This window comes from Athene noctua, chromosome 5, assembly GCF_965140245.1.
Source record: "Athene noctua chromosome 5, bAthNoc1.hap1.1, whole genome shotgun sequence".
NCBI lineage: Eukaryota > Metazoa > Chordata > Aves > Strigiformes > Strigidae > Athene > Athene noctua.
Window position 1 is genome coordinate 7,703,395 of NC_134041.1, and position 18,249 is coordinate 7,721,643.

An 18,249-nucleotide genomic window follows, 5' to 3' on the forward strand; every position below is an offset into this window, starting at 1 on the left:
AGAACCTAAAGTACAGTTCAGCAATGGAATTGAAAAAAAAAAAATCATGCTTTTTTTTCAAGTTCCAGTAAAACATGTTAGAGTAACATTTTGAAAATGCTTTGCATAGATTTAATGCAAAAAAACCCCAAATCAAACAAAACCAAATATCAAAAACCAAGAGACATTTCAGCTCATATTAAGTACTGCAGGAAAATGCCTTTTGGGAAAGAAGTGTAAGCATAAAAAAATACAAACCAGAGTTTACAAAAACCTGAAAATGCATAGGTAACTCTTTTGTGACCTACCAGCCAGTCATTATTGTTGCTAGGTAGTGCAGAATCCAACCAAAAGGGAAAATTGTCCAAATTCTCACTGAGTATTATTTCAGAAGTAATACAGACCCCTACCTTGATCTTGCAGTCCTTCAAAAGCAAATCTCACAGATTTTGTCTGGATTCTTACCATGAATGTGGCAGACATGAACTTGCATTTTGCTTAATGCTTTTTTTGTTTGTTTGCTGGGTACCTGGATGTGCTCAACACCATTGCAAGACAATGGTCTAGTGCAGCTCTTGTTGATTTTTCATTCTAATATGAACAGCATTAGACCTTTAAAAATCGAGAGTAACTGTGTCAGAAGTGTAGGTTGACCAGAGGCAGTGAAACTGTAAGAAGTTAGAGGACTTTGAGAAAAAGCAAATGGGTATTGTAAGTAAATGGATATTGTTTAAAGACCTTAAAACTCTTAAAAAACGAAAAGGCGTGATATAAATCACATCTGTCCTTCAGTGACAAAGATTGTAGAGCATCTGAATTTAAAAAGAAGAGCTGTTAAAACTTGCTAGGCATCAATACAGACTGATTTATGATGAAAATTTACTATAATTGCAGCATTCCTGTAAATGTCTTTAATGCTGGATATATTTGGGGTTTTTTAAATTTTGATCCTGTGTGAGATAATTTTTACTGTGTACATTCCAATGGATTATTACAGTTCCAGGGTGCTTGGGTTGATAATTTGTAATTTGCCAGACTGTATTGGTTTGGTTTGGTTTTGGGTTTTTTTCAGTCTCTCTGATGCAGGCAGTTCTACTGACTGGGAATAATCACCCACAATGGTGCACTTAGCTCTCTGTGAGCAGTCATGGCAGTGCAATACGGAAAGGGAACTGCAAAAACGACATCAATACTCTTTATTTGACTGAACAAACCTATCTTAATGAATTTATTGCATTGTTTGCCCATTCAAATACAGGATGAGAACATAATGCAACCCAGATCCTGCTTGGTTCAAGTTAAACAGCGATGGAATCAAGGGCAAAACACAAGTCTACTGATTCCCTGGACTTTGTTCTGCTCACTTGACTGCTTTGCCACATCCCTTTGTTGTGTGAGCTTTTGCTGAAACAGAAGGGCTGAAGGTTTCAGCATCTTTAACAAAAGACCTTTGGCATTGCCAAGGCATCAACAACTTGGTGGTTTCAGAGCAGAGTTAACCTCAAAGATAAACCGTGTCATACTCTGTGTACAACTTGAAATACTGACTAAGATCTCCTGAATTCCAGAATTTCATTGCTGTTGTGTCTCTGTACAGAATATGTGGAGAACATGATTATTGAAATCTCTCAGTTGCTTTGTTATGAGAAGTAATGGTATTTCTGCAGCACCGAGGAGTCTTAGTCACAGGCCAGAAACGTGTTCAAGAACACAGAGAGGTAAATGCTGAGGTATTACTAGCTTGGCACATAGAACAGGAAAGGATACGGTAGAATTCATTTCCTTGCATTAGTTTATTTGGTTTTGAATTATGAAGAAATTCCTGTATTGTCTGAAAACTGAATAGTACACAGCTTACTGGTTCTCCTTTTTGTGGTAATGAGAGAGCTGTTCATCCGAGATTATTTTTTGATCTCATGTGCTTTTGGAAATGTTTGCAGAAGAGGAAAAGAATTCTTCCCAAGTGATGTGCTTTTTGTTTTCTTTGAATGTAGAGATTTTTTTCAGTCTCGGGCTCAGAACATTTGTAACACAGTGTTGCCTAAAGTAATCATTTAGAAAAGAAGTAGTCATCAATTTAGGAATAACCTGGCAAACTTGAAAAGGCTCAAGCGACCAACCCCAGGTGTGTTCTGGTATCTCCTAATGTCTTTGTGATTATCCAGCATTATGAGAACAGAAAGTGATGTCATGGCAAGAATTTCTGTATTCAGTGGTGATATTTTTGAAAACATATGATGAGAAGGACACCCGGGTGTCAGCGACAGTACCCACCACACATGGTGGCCTGTGTATCAGCCAGGTTATGTTCAAAGGTTGGCAGTGTCTTTAGATGTTTTTTTGTTAAGAACCGAAATCCTAAAATTTGAAATGTGCTCAGGGATGTTCCTCACCACATCTGTGAATGGTTGAAGTGTTAGCGAAGTGTTAGCACTGATGGAGCTTTGGTAGCCTGAGTGGCACGGTGTTTGTACGGAGCTGTATGGTTTTGCTGCTTCTTCCTCTTTGGAAAAAATGAAGCTGCTTTGGGTGGGTGAGACTAATCTCTTCCATTTCATACTCTGTAAAGAGGTTGTTTAAGAATTTATTACTTTTTTTCTGACTACATGGCTAGAAGCAAGCCTCTTATAAATCTCTTTGTAAAGATAGAATGTAATGCTAATTGTTGTTTCTCTGTACGTACTGAGCTCTCCACCATCATAGTTGTAAGGTGTCCTGCCAGGTGTATTCAGTATTGATGCAGGTAGCTTAAAAGAGCTGCAAAAATATGTATTGGTGCAGCCCAGTCTGTTCTACCAGTGCTGAGCATTTGTGCTGCCTTTGCATTATCATGCAAAAATGGAAACTGTATGTTACGCAGAGAATCCTTGATATAAAGGGAGTAAAGGAGACCAAAACACTGTATTGTCCAAATTGTTGAATATAAGAGCAAATACTTCAAAATTACTTAACAGGAAACTGAAATTGTAACCCTTCAGATAAACAGCTGCATTCTCATCACCTTCCATGTAGTAAGGCTGGGTGCTGAGCAGTTTCTGTTGTGTTGCAGAAGCAATGTGTCAGTGAGACAGCAGGAGCAGAAGCCAGCTGTGCAGTATAGGTAGAGCTGCTGCTCCAATCAACCCACAACCCAGGCTGGTATTCACTAGAGGAGCTTTGTTGATGTTTCTGAAGAAGATGAAAGCAGTGTCAGTCATTACTGAGCCCAATTGTGCTGGTGCTGTTCAAGCCCCTGAGATAGAAGGTCTCTAGTATGGTTACAAAGATTTTGCTGTGAAGTTTCTTTGGAATGGAAATACAATCTTTCCATTAGACGCTTTTCTCTGATCTTGCATCTCATTTGCTTTATGTACTTGGGACTAGCCTATATTTGGGAAAACAGGATGTGCTTCCACTGCTCCCCACTCCAGGAGTCTCCTGATAATGAAGACAGTCAACTACTGAGTCACCAGTGTTTGGTCTTCTCTGTGGTGGTTTCTCATCAAGTACTGGTTTAGCTCAATTGTGCTTAAAACTCTCTACTTTGTTCTCTTCCTCCAAGTGATGTTGCCCATGCACGCTACCTCAGCTGACTTATGCAGATAATGTAGATTTGGCAGAGAAATGTGTCCATATTTTAGGATATGACTGATTTAACTTGCTTTCAGTGTTTCACAATACTGGAGGAGCTCTTGAATTACTATTAAAAGCATTACTATAAAGGCACAAACTTCAGATTTACCTTTTTTTGCAAAGTTCTGATAATTGTTACTGAGGTCAAATAGGTCAGTAGTTCAGGATTTTGCAGAATACAAGGTTCGAGATCCTTTTTATTGAAGAAGTCTATAAAAGTCAATGAAAAATCGTAAAGCGTATGCGCTGCAAACTTATAGTAAGAAACCAGTCGACATTGTGCATGCAGTAAAATAAAATTATGCAGAAATAGGGTAACTCCCATGCTTAAAAAAGCCTTGCTTCCTCCTCCTTTTGACCATGGAAGACATCATGATTCTTTACTTTTGAAAACGCTTTACTTTTTATTAATATTCAGAAATCTAATTTTGCTTAGTTCTACTTACTAATTTTGTTTGGTGTTGCTGTTGGCATAAAAAGGATTTGATATTTAAATTAAAAGGGCATTGCCTAGGATGTCACGAGTAATTGCACTTCCGACTAGAGACGATGGCGATGCAGTGGAGTAAGGAGTCAGGTCTTACCTGAAGTCACGGGATGCACTGTAATTATGATTTGTGAAGCACCCTCAGTCATGGTCCCTAAGGCAGAGAATGATGATTTCATAAATAATAAAATTACAGTGAGAACCATATGACTGTCCTTGCAAGACCTGCTGCCAAAAATCAAAAAAACAAGAAAGAAGATTCTAAAACCAAGGGGGAAATGGTCTAAATTTGGAAATATTTCACATCTTAATTTTTTACATTTGTTGTCTTTAGTTAAAAGAAAACATTGATACATGTGGGGAAAGACAGGTTGCGTGCTGAAGGTTGTCTGAGTGTATAATTGTTTCCAGAGAAGTGGTATTCAAATAAAAACCTGCCAATTCAAGTCTTGAAGAACTTGGCGGAAACAGCCAGAGCCTTCACCATACAGAACTTTAAAGACTGCTCGGAGAATACAGTATCAATTATAAATTGTATAAACAGCTAGTGAAAATGATGAATAACCTTTTCAAAGTAGCTCATGATCCTGCTGTGGAAGCACCTGGGTTAATTTAAAGTTGTAACCAGTAGTTATTCCCAACCGGGGAAAACCAACCCGGTAATAATGTCTTTTATCTCCTGCTGTGGCCCAGGTACATAGTGCTGTTACAAACGTGTAATGAAGTCATTAATGGGGCAGCCTGTGGATCTATTACAATAATTTTTATACCAAATGCAGCACAGGCTTTTCCTATACAGGATGTCATAAAAATAGCAAGATTTAATCAGGTATGTTAATGTCTTGAGAGTATCTTCCTGATATTACCCTTCACTTGTTTATCATTTTTGGGTCTTCCTTCAGCAGTTGATGTCTTCATTATTGGTACTGCTTTGTGTAATTGAACAAATAAGGGCATGTATAGAAGAAAAGACCTGTGCAGTTTTTAACAGTAGATCCTCTTGGACAAACTAAAAGTTGATCATAGCTGATCAACTTGTACAGTACAGCTGTTGTAATGAGAGAGATGACTGGTTTTGCAGCATGTAGCTACCCTTCTTATGTACAGGACCAGTACTGCTGACATGCCAGCAAAGCAGTTTGGGAGTGCACTAGTTTATTTTGGGCAGAATCAGCCAGATGAGCTCAGTCCACTGATTAAATTGTTTATGCCAATTTACCTGATTTTGCATGGCATTAAAGAGATATTTTTACAAAGAACGTGTAAAGTCTCGCTACCTCTCAAAGTTACAGGAACCAACAAATAGCAGCAGTTTGGCTGATGGACTGAAGCCTGTTTTCTGGAGAATCCTTACTGAGAAATACTTTCTTGTCTCTCTTGCCTGTTTCTTGCATTTGCAGCAATCAATGCCTCAATTCTCCTGAATGTCAGCTGGCCTCATTTGATTCTCCATTCTGGTTCATGGGTTTCCAATGCGGTCCACTGCTGCATGCAGTAATTTTTGTATCTTCAGATCCGTAATTACTGGGATATTTGACTTCTGCCTAATTTGTACGGAATGAAATATAGCTGATGCTGCCACAAATTTCAGACAAGTCTGTAGATCAAACATAACGCTGTCAGCTGCCAGCACCTTCTACATTAGTAGCATCGAGTGATATATGAACTTCATGTGTTGTGGACTGGCTTCCAAATCACTCATTTGTAGTATGTTTTAAGTGAACTAGCGATGCTCCTAACTCTCATCGTATCATCCATAATGACCAATCAGGGAGTACAGTATCGCTGGCAGCAGGCGCTGCCCTACCCTGTGCTCGCAGTGTGACTGTCACTCCGAGCTGGTTAAGTAGCACCGAGTGCTGTTGCCTAGATGTTCGTGCCTAAATGCTGAGTGGGCATACAAATGACTATGTCAGAAAACACAAGAGATTTAGCAGAAAGGTAAGTAGCAGTGCACAGCATTTTCCTTTTGACTTAAGAGGCAGTTCTGATCTTGCTGTTGAAAGCAGGAGAGAATCTGCAGCCCACTGAAGCATGACTAATCAGTTTGCTGAGACGCTTAGCACTCTCTAGTTAAAAGTTTTTCTTCCCTGTTGTTAACAGCAACAAATGATGATGTGTGGCATTTTTGTAAGGTGTGTATGGTGTTCAGGTCTTGAGCCCTTTACTTGGGAGCTACATCAAATGTCAGGTTTCCTTGGAGCATGAGGAAGGTGTGCAACTTGTATTTCTGCTGCTGCGTGCAACCTGTATTTTTGCTGCTGCTGGGGGTGGCACTCTGTTAATAATTCTTACTCCAGAGAAGATTGCAAGTAATTAATGTATCTTATTTGTGCTTTGAGCTTCAATCGTGTTTTTTTCTTTGTCATCTTTCTGTTTCAAAGGAATATTTTGAAATGGTTTATTTGTATTAAATAGGGTAATTCTGTAAGACAAGAAAAAAGCAAACAAAAAACTCAGATAAAATGTTACTAGTTTAAATATTTTAAAACAGACAAGAATATGTTTTATGTGGTGTTAAATATGCTATTTGATTCAGGGACACAGATTTTAAAAAGCCAGGTAAGCATTGTAATACATGTAAAAAATAATTGGCAAAGTTTTAATTATTACAGGAAGTAAGGCTCAGAATAGTTAGGTGGACATGATGTTGCATATTGTATGAGATGAATGCCAAGATTTGGTTAATCAATGTTTTCAAAGCACTTGGAGAGTCTCTCGGGTGCAAGAAGGATTTGCAGTGTATCTGAAGTGTGATGACAGCAGCCACTATGAACCGTGTCATATAATGCTTCTCTCAGATTTACAAACCTGTTTTTCATAATATAAAATTATGCTCTTTTTTTCTTTGCAGTCATTATTCTTAAAAACAAACCACTGCTGCAGTCAGTGGTTATTGCTGATGATATCTGTTTGTTCTGTGCTACCCTGTCTTCTCCTTAAGATGATACCAGGACTTTGCTTTCTGTTTTTCCTTTCAGCAGGCTACATGTTATGACATTTTTTAAGGAAGTAACATAGTTTTTAAGTCAAGACAGATCCCATCAGTTAGGGCTGTTCAGAGTCAGGAACATGATGACGATTTGTTTGTATTTTGTTGGGGGAGCTTTTTTGTGCAGATTTATACACAAAATATTAGTGCAGTATAGCTCTTTGATCATTAGATGCAGATGTTTCAATTGTCCTAACACTGGCCAGGTGACCTTGACTTTGTTAGTTCAAGGCCTTACTGTTTCTTATGTGGATTTTTTGTCCAGCAGTTCTAGTGGTGATGAAGTTGGGCCAAACTTACTCAGCTGCTCTGTATTATCCTGTTGCCAGTAACCCAAAGACCAGCTGAGAACCCTTGTGACAGGTCAGGCTGACATCTGAATATTTTAAAGGAGAGAAATACAGCCAGAGTAAGCCACTAAGAATCTTCTGACTTTGAGGTGCAGCAGTGGTTTTTTTGAGTGCAGTAGCACTTCTTAGGGACAGTGATGTTCCCAGGAGCGTGCACAACGTGGAATTTTAACCCACTTGCAAATCTGTAGTGGTCTACTGGTCAGGAACAATACTGAACATGAGCTGAACTAAAGCAGGTGTTCCAGTAGCAGTTGATATAATAATCTGATGCAGTTTGGCAATGTCTCATCCTTAAAGTGACAACATGATCATAATGTCACTAGCCTGTAGTGTTTGTCAGCCTTATACACCATCAGATGTGCATTGTCACCCAGTGCTTTCTGCGTTCCTGATACCTGAGCTCATCAAATTTCCATGCTCTCACAATGTAACTTCTGCATGTCCAGGTTCTTATTTACACTACATGCAGTTTATCTTATTTTCAGAAAGTATAAAACTTAAATTGCTTTCCATGTGTCACAGGGTAAGAGCATGGTTAAAAAATCCAAATCCCACAAGCATAATGGAAGTAACTTTCATTTTTTGTCATCTCTAGAGATGGAATAGCACATTCTACATGGGAATAAGGTTAGAACTGAAGAAGGGGGTTTCAAATGTAACAGTAATGCACAGATAGAAGGAGAACAGATGGCCTGAGTTTATTCTCTCTTCTTCTGGCAGGTCACCTACATCAGACCTCAACATGGCATTGCATGAGTGTATGGCAGCTCTGGATTTATTTCTTAACAATAAGTTCTCGGATGCTTTGGCTTCTTTACAGGCAAAGTAAGTTGATTAATTTTACTATTTTTCCTCTGTTTATTTTTCTTTGTTTACCATCTCTCAGGACTGGACAGCTAGTTCTCCAAATAGTTGATAAGACTGCATGGTTTTGGTTCAGAAGGGGGCAGTAAGTTAATGTGATAAGTTCTGGGGAAGACAGAATAAGTGTCTGAATAATAATAGTGTCAGAATAATAACACTTGGGGTGACTAAATAACAAGAGTGATCAAAGTTAACTACAAAAAGTACAGAATCATTGTCCAAAGAAGTAACCCCTTAGCTGTAGTACGGTATGTGAGATTTCCCATGTTTTTCTGCATACTGTGAGAAATTATAGTTTTTATGTCAAAATGAGCAACTGACCATGAATTGCCAGGTTTGAGACACATTACTTTAGGTATGAATTTTTTGTTGTTGTTTTGTAATAACCACTTGCAGAAACTTTCTCACAGCTTATTTTGCAATTCAGTGTTGTGGTCATGTACTCTGTTTCCTAATTATGTTGCAGCCCAGCATGTAATGAGTGGCCCAGCTGCAAGCAGCAGGGTCATAAAAGAGCTTCTAAAAATTGTTGTCTCTTTACAGTGTCTGTGATTTTTTCATATCCTGTCCTGAAGTTATCTGCGCTCTTGCCTTGTTGAAGTCTGTGGTTAATTCACATTTTTTTCCCCCAGTTTGCTCCGTTTATTTTTAAGCCATCAGCAAAATACATCATGCCTTCTTTCAGGCCACTGGAATATGAAACAAGTAAAATTCATAGGTAATGCAGTAGTGTGTGTTTGATAATGCATCAGGGGTAACTGTAGTGAACACTACATATCTGCTTTGCTTGAGGTATCAGCCTCAGTCTTTGATGCCAGAATCTGTAGCTTAAGTACACTCTGTGAAAGACATTAATGATAAATTGTAGGCTCAGATGTATTAATAATACTGGTTTTATTCACAGCAGTGTTGCTTTGTGTCTATATATCATCAGAAGCTATCATAACAATGGTAAGAAGAATAACTGTGTTTTCATTAAATACTGATAGTAAATCCCCTGTGCCCATCTGGAAATACTCAGTGCTTAGCATAAAACAGGGAGGTATTTTATTGAAGGGGGTTTCCAAAACACTGCAAAAGCTAGTAAGGCTGTAGGTTGGGGTTTTTTCTCTAAATCCATTTTTCTTCTATTGCATATGGTTTCCCTTCAGCTTTTATTGGGCCCTGCAAAACGTATTTCATGAGCAAATACTCTGTTTTTCTACCTGACATTATTCCACATTGCAAAACCATTTTGAAACTGAATTTTCATGTTAGCCTGTTGTTATGAGGAGGCCCTTATTCCTGTTGCCTTTGGCAGTAAGGGGAATACAGATTTAGGATCTTTACAAGTGTAATGCAGAAACAGGATGCTAAATTTCCCCACAGATGATATCCATTATGGACACATGCCATCTCTTTAGGGAATGACAAAAGCTGTAGAGTGGGCACATGTGGTAATACTGAGTATTTTCTTCAGGAGTCATCAGTTCCTCACTGTTGCCTTTTAGCGTGCTGAGATTTGAAATTGGTTTTCACAGTCCATAAACATACTATCTTTGTTTAAATAAATACTTTTCAGTTTTTACATGCTTGTAAAGAATTTCATATCATAGATTTTGCAGCTTTACCACTTATGTTGTAGGACATACTCTGCTCTGTATTACATTATTGCAGATTCACTAAATTACTCACAGTTGGCTTGCACAATAAGTGTATTTTCAAGTGATTTGTACCATGTGTAACTGAGAGCAGATTTGGCAATGTATGAGAGTTAAAATTGGAAGATCTTTCCTAGCAGCTTGAAAATAAATATCTGAGGATAGTGTCTAGACTTGTGTTTGAGGTAAAGCTCTTTTTTTCCTGTTAGAAAAGGAAATCCATTATAAAGAAGAGATCTCATTTCATAAAAGAATTCATCTGGCATTTTTGCTTCATGTTACATAACTTTTCTTGTTTCTTCAGCTACCTTTTAGGTTTTAGAGTCAGTTTTCATTATTATCATTAACAATCATCATACAGTAGTGGGCTCCAATTATCTTGTGGTTTCTGCAGTAAATTTATTTCAGTTAATCTTTTATATGGAGTATTCACACTAAGTCTAAGATCACTTAAGAAACCCCTTAAATTCAGTCACCAAACACAGCAGTGATTTTCAATATGTAACCTGCTAACTGTGACAGTGAGTAACACTGAAACTGTCTAGTCACTGGAGTGAGGAAAAAATCTCATCTTCCTTCTCAACTCTGAGATACATAGAGTAAATTGATTAAAAGCTGACTAGATTTTAGCCCTCATGTAAATGCAAACAGATAATCATAAATTAAAGAGTTTTCTGGTGAGAATCTTCCCTTCCCTTTCCCAGGACAAATGTTTAAGTTTTTTATACTTATCCTGAAGAAAAACATGACATAATCACCTGATGGTTTGCTGATGTCAGATCACTTGGAAGAATGGTAAATAATAAATTCATGACAGAGTAATCTGGATCATTGGATGAGCTGCAACACATCTCTGTTACTGCTTGCAGTATTATAAAAACAATATGAGAATGATTAATTCTGGGCAGTTGACTTTATTCTGAAAATAGTCTCCAAAAGCATTTTGTGGAATGTTAATTCTAGAATGACCGTGTTTGAAAGGTGAGTTCAGCCCTTTCACGTGGGAGTACCTCAGGTACCTGTGAAGAGATTGTGTTACTGCACTGCTAGTTACTTGTGAAACTCTTACTGAACAGTGTAGTTTTGTGGTATCTCTTTAGTATCACTGGAAATTTTAATACAAGCCCAGTTTACAATATTAAATATTATCTTGTATATTCTGATCTTTAAAAAGCCTTTTGTAATGGCTGTCTTCATGGTGTGGTGAAATGTTCTTGCCTATGTAGAACAAAAGCAAACATGAGGTTGTTGAGTGGGGTGGAAGAGCTTTCTCTGGGAACTGATCGAACAAAGAAGTTGTGTAGTTGTCAGAGTGGTGAAAGAATAAGGGGAAGCACATGGAGGTAGAGTGAAACTCTAGACAGTTTTTGGATAAAGATGGTGCACAGCTCTACTGATAGCTCGAGTTAGCTATTTATTGTAAAGAATGTCAAAAACATGAAGAAGGACATTATATCTAGGTTTCTTTTTCTCTCTTTAATCCTAACATAACTTTTATAGTGTTTGTAAATAAATAAATTGCTGTCAAAACCTAACTTAATTATTGGTTTCACCTCCTAGCTAGAAAAACTTACTAGATTCTGAATTTTGGAGAATGGCTTAGATCAAAAAGGCTCAGGGGTTCTCTTGCTGAACTGCAACTTTTCGGCTTAGACCAGACTTAGACCATTCTGGCAGCTTGTGGTAACGAAGGAACCAGGTTGGTGGCTGATCAGGATGGTCTTTGCTAGTTGTGAACTTAATGCTAGTGGGGAGTTTTCATAGAAAATAGGTTTTTATCAGAAAATATCGATTCCTCAAAGCAGAGAGTTTCTGTGGAGGCCCATGCAGTAGGTCTGGCGGGTGTTTGATCATTGGGTGGAACTTCTGATCAAAGATGAGGAAAGCCTTCAGGCCCTGTGTGACCACATTCTCCTGATGCAGTTTTGCTTTGGGCCTTGATCTCTCTCTCTTGAGTACACCTGCATGAATTGACTGTTGGCTGGTCTGTGGAGGGTCTTTCTCACTCTGTGCTGTTGGATTTGTTTTACTTGTTGGAAGCATCTTGATACTAAATCAGGGCATGGATTTGAACCTGGGGTTTCTGTAACCTGGTGACGCATGTCCTGCCTTCTGGATTACTGTAAAAGGATCCACAAAAACTGGGCACTGTGTTTTTCATCAAAATTACTAGCCCCTGGGTTAATTCTGAGGTCAAGCCAAGCTTTTTTCATGCTTCAGCTGGAGTGAAGAGCTGTCACCGTCCTCGCTTAGGTACTTGTTTTCAAGCAGGAATAAAAGCATTTTCCAACAGCTCTCAAGAAGGAGCAGTGCTACAAGATGATAATGATTGCACCGTAGTTGGAGTACAGGCATGTGGCATAACTCCCTGAGTGCCTAAAGATATTACTTATAATCCTCTTATTCAGCCATGTGATACCAACTACTGGGATAAGTCATTCATCAAAATATTAGTTGCATTTATGTCATAAAGGCTTGTTAATGTCAACCATGTTCTGGGGAAAGTGCGCTGAGGAATCAAAAGATGAAAAAAAAGCTATCAAGTTTCATTCTGCATCCATCGATATAAAATGCAGGCCTTGAAACTTCTGGCAACATGCCAGGATGTAACTGGCAACTTTAATTGTATGGTTAGTATAAATAGCGTAGATAACTCTTACATTTGGTTGCATTTCTACCCGCCTCCCAGCCCCTGGAAAAAAAGATTAAATTTGAGTGTTGGTAAATACCAGTTGACTAATCATAAACATTAATTATTATCTCCTCTAAATATTAGAAACAGAATAGATGAAACCATTGATTAGGGCAGGGTTGATTTAGTATCAGAAGCAAATTACTGTAGATGGAAATCCCTCTTCACTATGTATGTGTGAAAAGTATCAGTTTTTCTTTTAGTGCAGTGAATTTATCTGCTTTAATTTTGAAAACAAATTTCTAAAATTTTGGAAAGGGACTATTTTAGTGCCTTCCCTGTGCTTTGAATTTGAACCTTTGGAAGGGTTTTATTTTAATAAATATGAGATAAAGTGTGTTTCTCTGCACCCACTGAGGCTGATGAGTAATCAAATGAACAGGAACACTTCATCAGGCTGGCATTTTATACTGTGTTCATTTTTTTTTTTCTACTTTACATTATCAGTCTACTGAAAGAATCATGATGTAGGAGGCAAAGACAGAGCTGTCCTGACTCCACTGGATTTTAAACTAATTTCTCTATTATCTGTCTGTTCTTCTTACTCACATTGGAGATGAGGTGGACGTTAGCATAGTCTGGGGACTTATGGCAGTCAGTGATTTCCCAGAATGCCTTTTGTGCTAGGTTGGTTTAGATGTTGGTTAGAACAGCTTGTTAGGTAACCTGTGGATGTGATGAGGGCAACTAATAATTAAGGACAGCCACAAGACACAGACTGCAGTGGGGCTTAAAGATGTACACTGCAAATTTCTTCAGTACAGCCAGTCTGCTCTGTGCTGTGTATATTGGAAAAAGTAGCCCTTTGTCATCAGTATGAACATTGACAAGGGAAGAACTAGTTATCTGTGTAATGCTCTCTGCACCAGTGCTAGTATTATTTTAATCCCTAGAACTCCAAAAATATAAAGAAAGTCAGGATTGTATCATCGCTTGAATTTTTCTGTGGTGATTTTATTGCATAATGTCATTGAGAAGGGGTTACCTTAGATGTAGGCAAGGTTATTTTTTGGCTCTGGAAAACACTGAACCAAACATCAGGGACACCTGAGGGTAATTAAGGGTGTTTTAATCCATTGAACCAAACAATTAATGCATAAGAATATGTGAGTTGTTAGAGAACTTAAAGGGATCCAAGTCACCACAGTGAGATATTAGATCACTGATTAATGGAGGATTGTCTTAAATTATCCTTATAATTATCTTTCCATTCAATCCAGGTATCAAAGCCTGCAGAGGCAATTGTACTTCCAGGGGAGAAATTAAATGGATTGAGGTGTCTTGAAAGTTTGGCTTTTCCACTTAAAAGAGAACCACTGAATCAGAGTGGTTGAGGTAGGAAGGGACCTCTGGAGATCATGTGCTCAAGCAGGGCCACCTAGGCATGGTTGCCCAGGACCACGTCCAGGTGGCTTACAGACTGCACAAGATCTGGATACCCTGTGCCAGTGCTTGGTCACCCTGATAGTAAAAAAGTGTTTCTTGATGTTCAGACAGTTTCAGTGTTTCAGTTTGTGCCCATTGCCTCTGGTCCTGTCACTGGGCACCTGTGAGAAGAGCCTGGCTCTGTCCCCTCTGCATCCTCCCGTCAGGTATTTCTGTACATTATCGGAACTCCCTGAGCTTTCTCTTCTCCAGGCAGAACAGTCTTAGCTCTCTCAGCCTTTCCTCATAGAAGAGATGTTCCAGTCCCTTCACCATCCTCATTGGACTTTCTCGAGTATGTCCGTGTACTGAGGAGCCCAGAACTGGACACAGTACTCCAGGTGTGGCTTCACCAATGCCGAGCATCGGGGAAGGATCACCTCCCTCCACCTGCTGGCAGCATCACTCCTCTTAATGCAGCCCATTAGCCCTATTTGCAGCAAGGGCATATTGCTAGCACACCACTTTCTCCTTGAAAGAAAAAGAAAACGAAGTGGCTCGTTTTGAGAAACAAACACCTGAAGCATGTGGATTGAGAATAGGTGTACTAAAGGTGGAGATTTTGTTAAAAGGATATCCTTGTTTGACTGGAAGTACTTTTGAATATTCCCTGACATATAGAACTGTCTGATCCATTCTAAAAGTGTAAACAATTGAAGTAGCAACTGTTGCTCTTTAGCAGTATTTGCCTAAGTTGTGCTGTTTGTCAGGGGTGAATTAGCAAGGTCTACAGAGAGTTTCTGTGGCAGGAATTCATCTGAGCTTGCCCTTCAACATATTTCCCAAGTCGTCTTTATTGAACCTTTACGCCTGAAGATATTTTGATTCATTTGCAGAGGATTATACCAAACACAGGTACTGGCTGAATGCTGTAAACATGTGCAATATATGAACCCTTCTTCCTGCCAGAGGAAAGATGCTGGCAATGGCTGCATGTAGGAGTTAATTGTTTTCCTTGCACTAATGCCAAAGTTTTTGGCTTTCTGCAGGAGAGGCACCATCTGAAATCCCACAGAATAATATTAAAGTTGAACAGATTGGGGTGGAAGGTTGGCAGAAGGGGAGAGGAGGAAAAAGCTGTAATGTTTGACGTAGACTGGAATGCTTCTGGTGGGAAGATGTGATGGAAAAAGTTTGTGCTTTGACCACAGTCATAATACTGTGTTACTTATCTCCTTGAGTCTATCCTGAGTAACTGTTCAAAATTAGAATAAAAATATCTGGATTTGTGTCATGTGTTGTAGTAGTCATTAGATACTCCATCCCTGAATGGTTAACCACTTGGTTAATTCCTTGTGATTTACGTATTAAATACCTATCCTCAACTCATAATTGGAACATTTTAGCACAGTTTTTGGAACTGGAGCTGTAGACATGAGTTCTTGTACAGATTTCAATCCATTAGTGTTTCTGGATTATTTTGCATGTCCTTTGTGTTTGATTCCTAGTTCATTTAGATCTTTTTCCCATCAGGCTGATACATTTCTGGAATTGGATTTGTATTTGTTTTTTAAAAGAAATAATATAATCAAATCAGCTGTGCTTTGCATCTTGTGGTTTTTTTTCAGAACTAAAGATAGTATGTATCATGCACTGACTTATGCCACCATATTGGAAATGCAAGCTATGATGACATTTGATCCTCAGGACATACTGAATGCAGGAAACACAATGAAGGAAGCTCAAGCCACCTGTCAAAAGTAAGTGTGGAGCAATTCAGTCAAGAAATGATGACAGAGGGTTGGTGAGCACTAGAGGTATGTTAGTGACTGTATGGGTGGCCAGATGAAAGATATCATTCTCTTTTTGTGATGCTTCATGTTCAGAATGACCAAACTGACTTTTCTGTAGATTTAGGAAGAAGTCTACAGTAGCTGATTCTATCAACAACCTTGTGCATAGACAAAGCCTTGAACACTTTACGGAAGGTAATGTTATCTCTAACATGCATGTTTTCCTCTCTTCTTTTTTCAGCAGTTTGAATTGTGTAGAATTGTTCACCCAACATGTTTTTGCAGATTGTGAGGTCACTGATTTAACATTTGCTGGATCAGTGTTTTGGCAACTGCTGTGTCACCACAGCCAAAATCACTGTTTTTGTCGATCACCGACTCTGCATTTCCAAAAATTTCTGGGTAAAGAAAAACCTACAAAAAAGTATCAAAATGCCTAGAAAGGTTCTAGATCCAGGAATTCCTGGAAAGCACCAGGGAAATTCCTACAAAATTTCTATAACTTTGTGTCATTTGTCTTTGGAGTTACTTCAGTAGTCTAGAACTGAAATGCTACAGCAAATTTGGAAAATATTTTTCTCGGTTTGAGCTTTGTGATTTTATTCCTCTATTGATGGATTAAGTGTTTTTTAATTACTTTTCATCTGATTGATTTGTTTTCTTCCCCTCTCCATGTGACACTAGAGGAAATCCATGCAGAAATTTGCTATGCTGAATGTTTACTTCAGAGAGCAGCACTCACATTCCTCCAGGTATGGATTCCTGCAGGGCTCTTTGGGAGGGAAAAAAGTACACACTGTACAGGTTTATTTTCTTAAAATTAATGTAATGGTAGAAGATCCTAGGTTGACCTAATGATGTAAGACTCTCATCTGGATTAAATCTGGAATTTGTCTGGACTATCTGCTGATGAGTTAGTAGAATGTTTTTTTATCTCTAAAAATGCTTATCTCAATACCGAATCAGCACTGAGTCCCCTGTGCTGCACTTCTCCAGTCCCTTTTGGATGTGTGAAATGTCACTGCTGTAAGCACCGATTTTCAAATACTGTGTGTTGGGATATCAGATTTAAAAAAAAATTTAAAATGAGGAGATGTTCCTTGAAGCTGTGCTATGCTGGAATGCAAACGAAGCTGGCGTTTGCTTTCCCAAGGCTGCTTTCTCACTTGTTTGTTCTTGAACAGATACTAGGGTCTGCAGAGCTATTAGGTTCCACACATGCTTTTTGCTTAAACAGTGCTGCCTGTCTTTAAAGGAAGGGGAGCTCTCCCTCTTTGAATTTTATCTGTCTGTACTAATGAAGCTTGATTTGTTTGATGGATCAACGTTAGCAACACTTACTTGGGCTCCAGCTTGCAATTTAAATTGTTAATCATAGTTTAAATAACTGATTCTTCTTCCTGTACTTGCTCTATGATAGTGGGCCTCTTCATCTTTGCAGAGGGGTTAATAAAAATTTACATTTGCGGAGGGCTTCTGCTTCTTGGCTCAGAGATGCTGGTAGAGACTGAAATGCAGGTGGTGATTTTATAGTGTTTGGGAATTGCCAGATGGCCTCTGATTTATATTGCTTATGATAGTTTATGAACCGTGTCACCCTTTTCAGTGATCTACCATGCCCCTCTGCTAGAAACTATTGCTTCACAGCAAAACCAGTAGTGGAGTAGCTGTTTCTGAAGGGTTTTAGACTGCTGATGATGGTGACTTTATGGTAAGATGATGGCCTTTGAAATGGCCAAGGTGTAGCTACTTGTTTCCATATTCCTTTGGGATGAGTAGCCTCTAGTACTGGGGACAGTTTGGGTGATATCTTGAAGCTATGGAACCAAGTCTTTTCATAACTTCTCTGTTGTGGCTGTGAGAAAGGAGTGTTTTCATGCAGTGTCTCTTGTTTTTAAGCATCATTTTCACAGGTATCTGCTTTTAAAAATAGATACTTGAGAGATTTAGGAGTAAAAAAATAATTTCTTGTCCTCTTCTGCATAAAGAATGTCTATTTGCTGCTTCTTCTATTCTGTGTTTAATTTTTCATGAACACATGAACAGGTTTTAAAAATTAAACAAAGGCACTTGGTTCCAGCAGCTATTGAAGTGGGTTAGTTTTGATGCTTGATGTAAATGTTCAAATCCAGGTGAAAACACATAGAAATTAGTCTCAGGATTTTTCAAGGGCTGGACTGTTTTCATGTTGGTTATTTCTGTTACTGGTATCGTGATTATTCTGAATTTAAACATTTTAAAACCATCTTCTTTCCTCTTTTCATTTTTCATTCATAGGAAGATATAACTGAACCTTTGCATATGGTTAGGTATGCTTTAATCCGCCCGCCCCACCTCCCCAGTTACTAATTAAAAACTGACTTTTTCTACAGAACAAAGAAAACCAGGATCACATTATTTTGCAGTTATTTTGTTTGCGTGTGATTTGGATTCGAGTTTCTGGGGGTATATCATCAGGAATTACATGTTAAT

General features: G+C 38.5%; 1 protein-coding gene across 2 annotated transcripts in view; it reads left to right on the forward strand.

Moving 5' to 3' along the window:
• The window catches only part of TTC39A (tetratricopeptide repeat domain 39A), a 47,275-nt gene that overhangs the window by 3,199 nt on the left and 25,827 nt on the right, over nucleotides 1-18,249 (forward strand). For both annotated transcript variants that reach the window (XM_074906240.1, XM_074906238.1), the window contains exons 2-5: nucleotides 8,144-8,248; nucleotides 15,613-15,744; nucleotides 15,896-15,972; nucleotides 16,462-16,529. In XM_074906240.1, coding sequence (XP_074762341.1) covers nucleotides 8,144-8,248; nucleotides 15,613-15,744; nucleotides 15,896-15,972; nucleotides 16,462-16,529 — 382 coding nt within the window. The remainder of the gene's footprint in view (nucleotides 1-8,143; nucleotides 8,249-15,612; nucleotides 15,745-15,895; nucleotides 15,973-16,461; nucleotides 16,530-18,249) is intronic.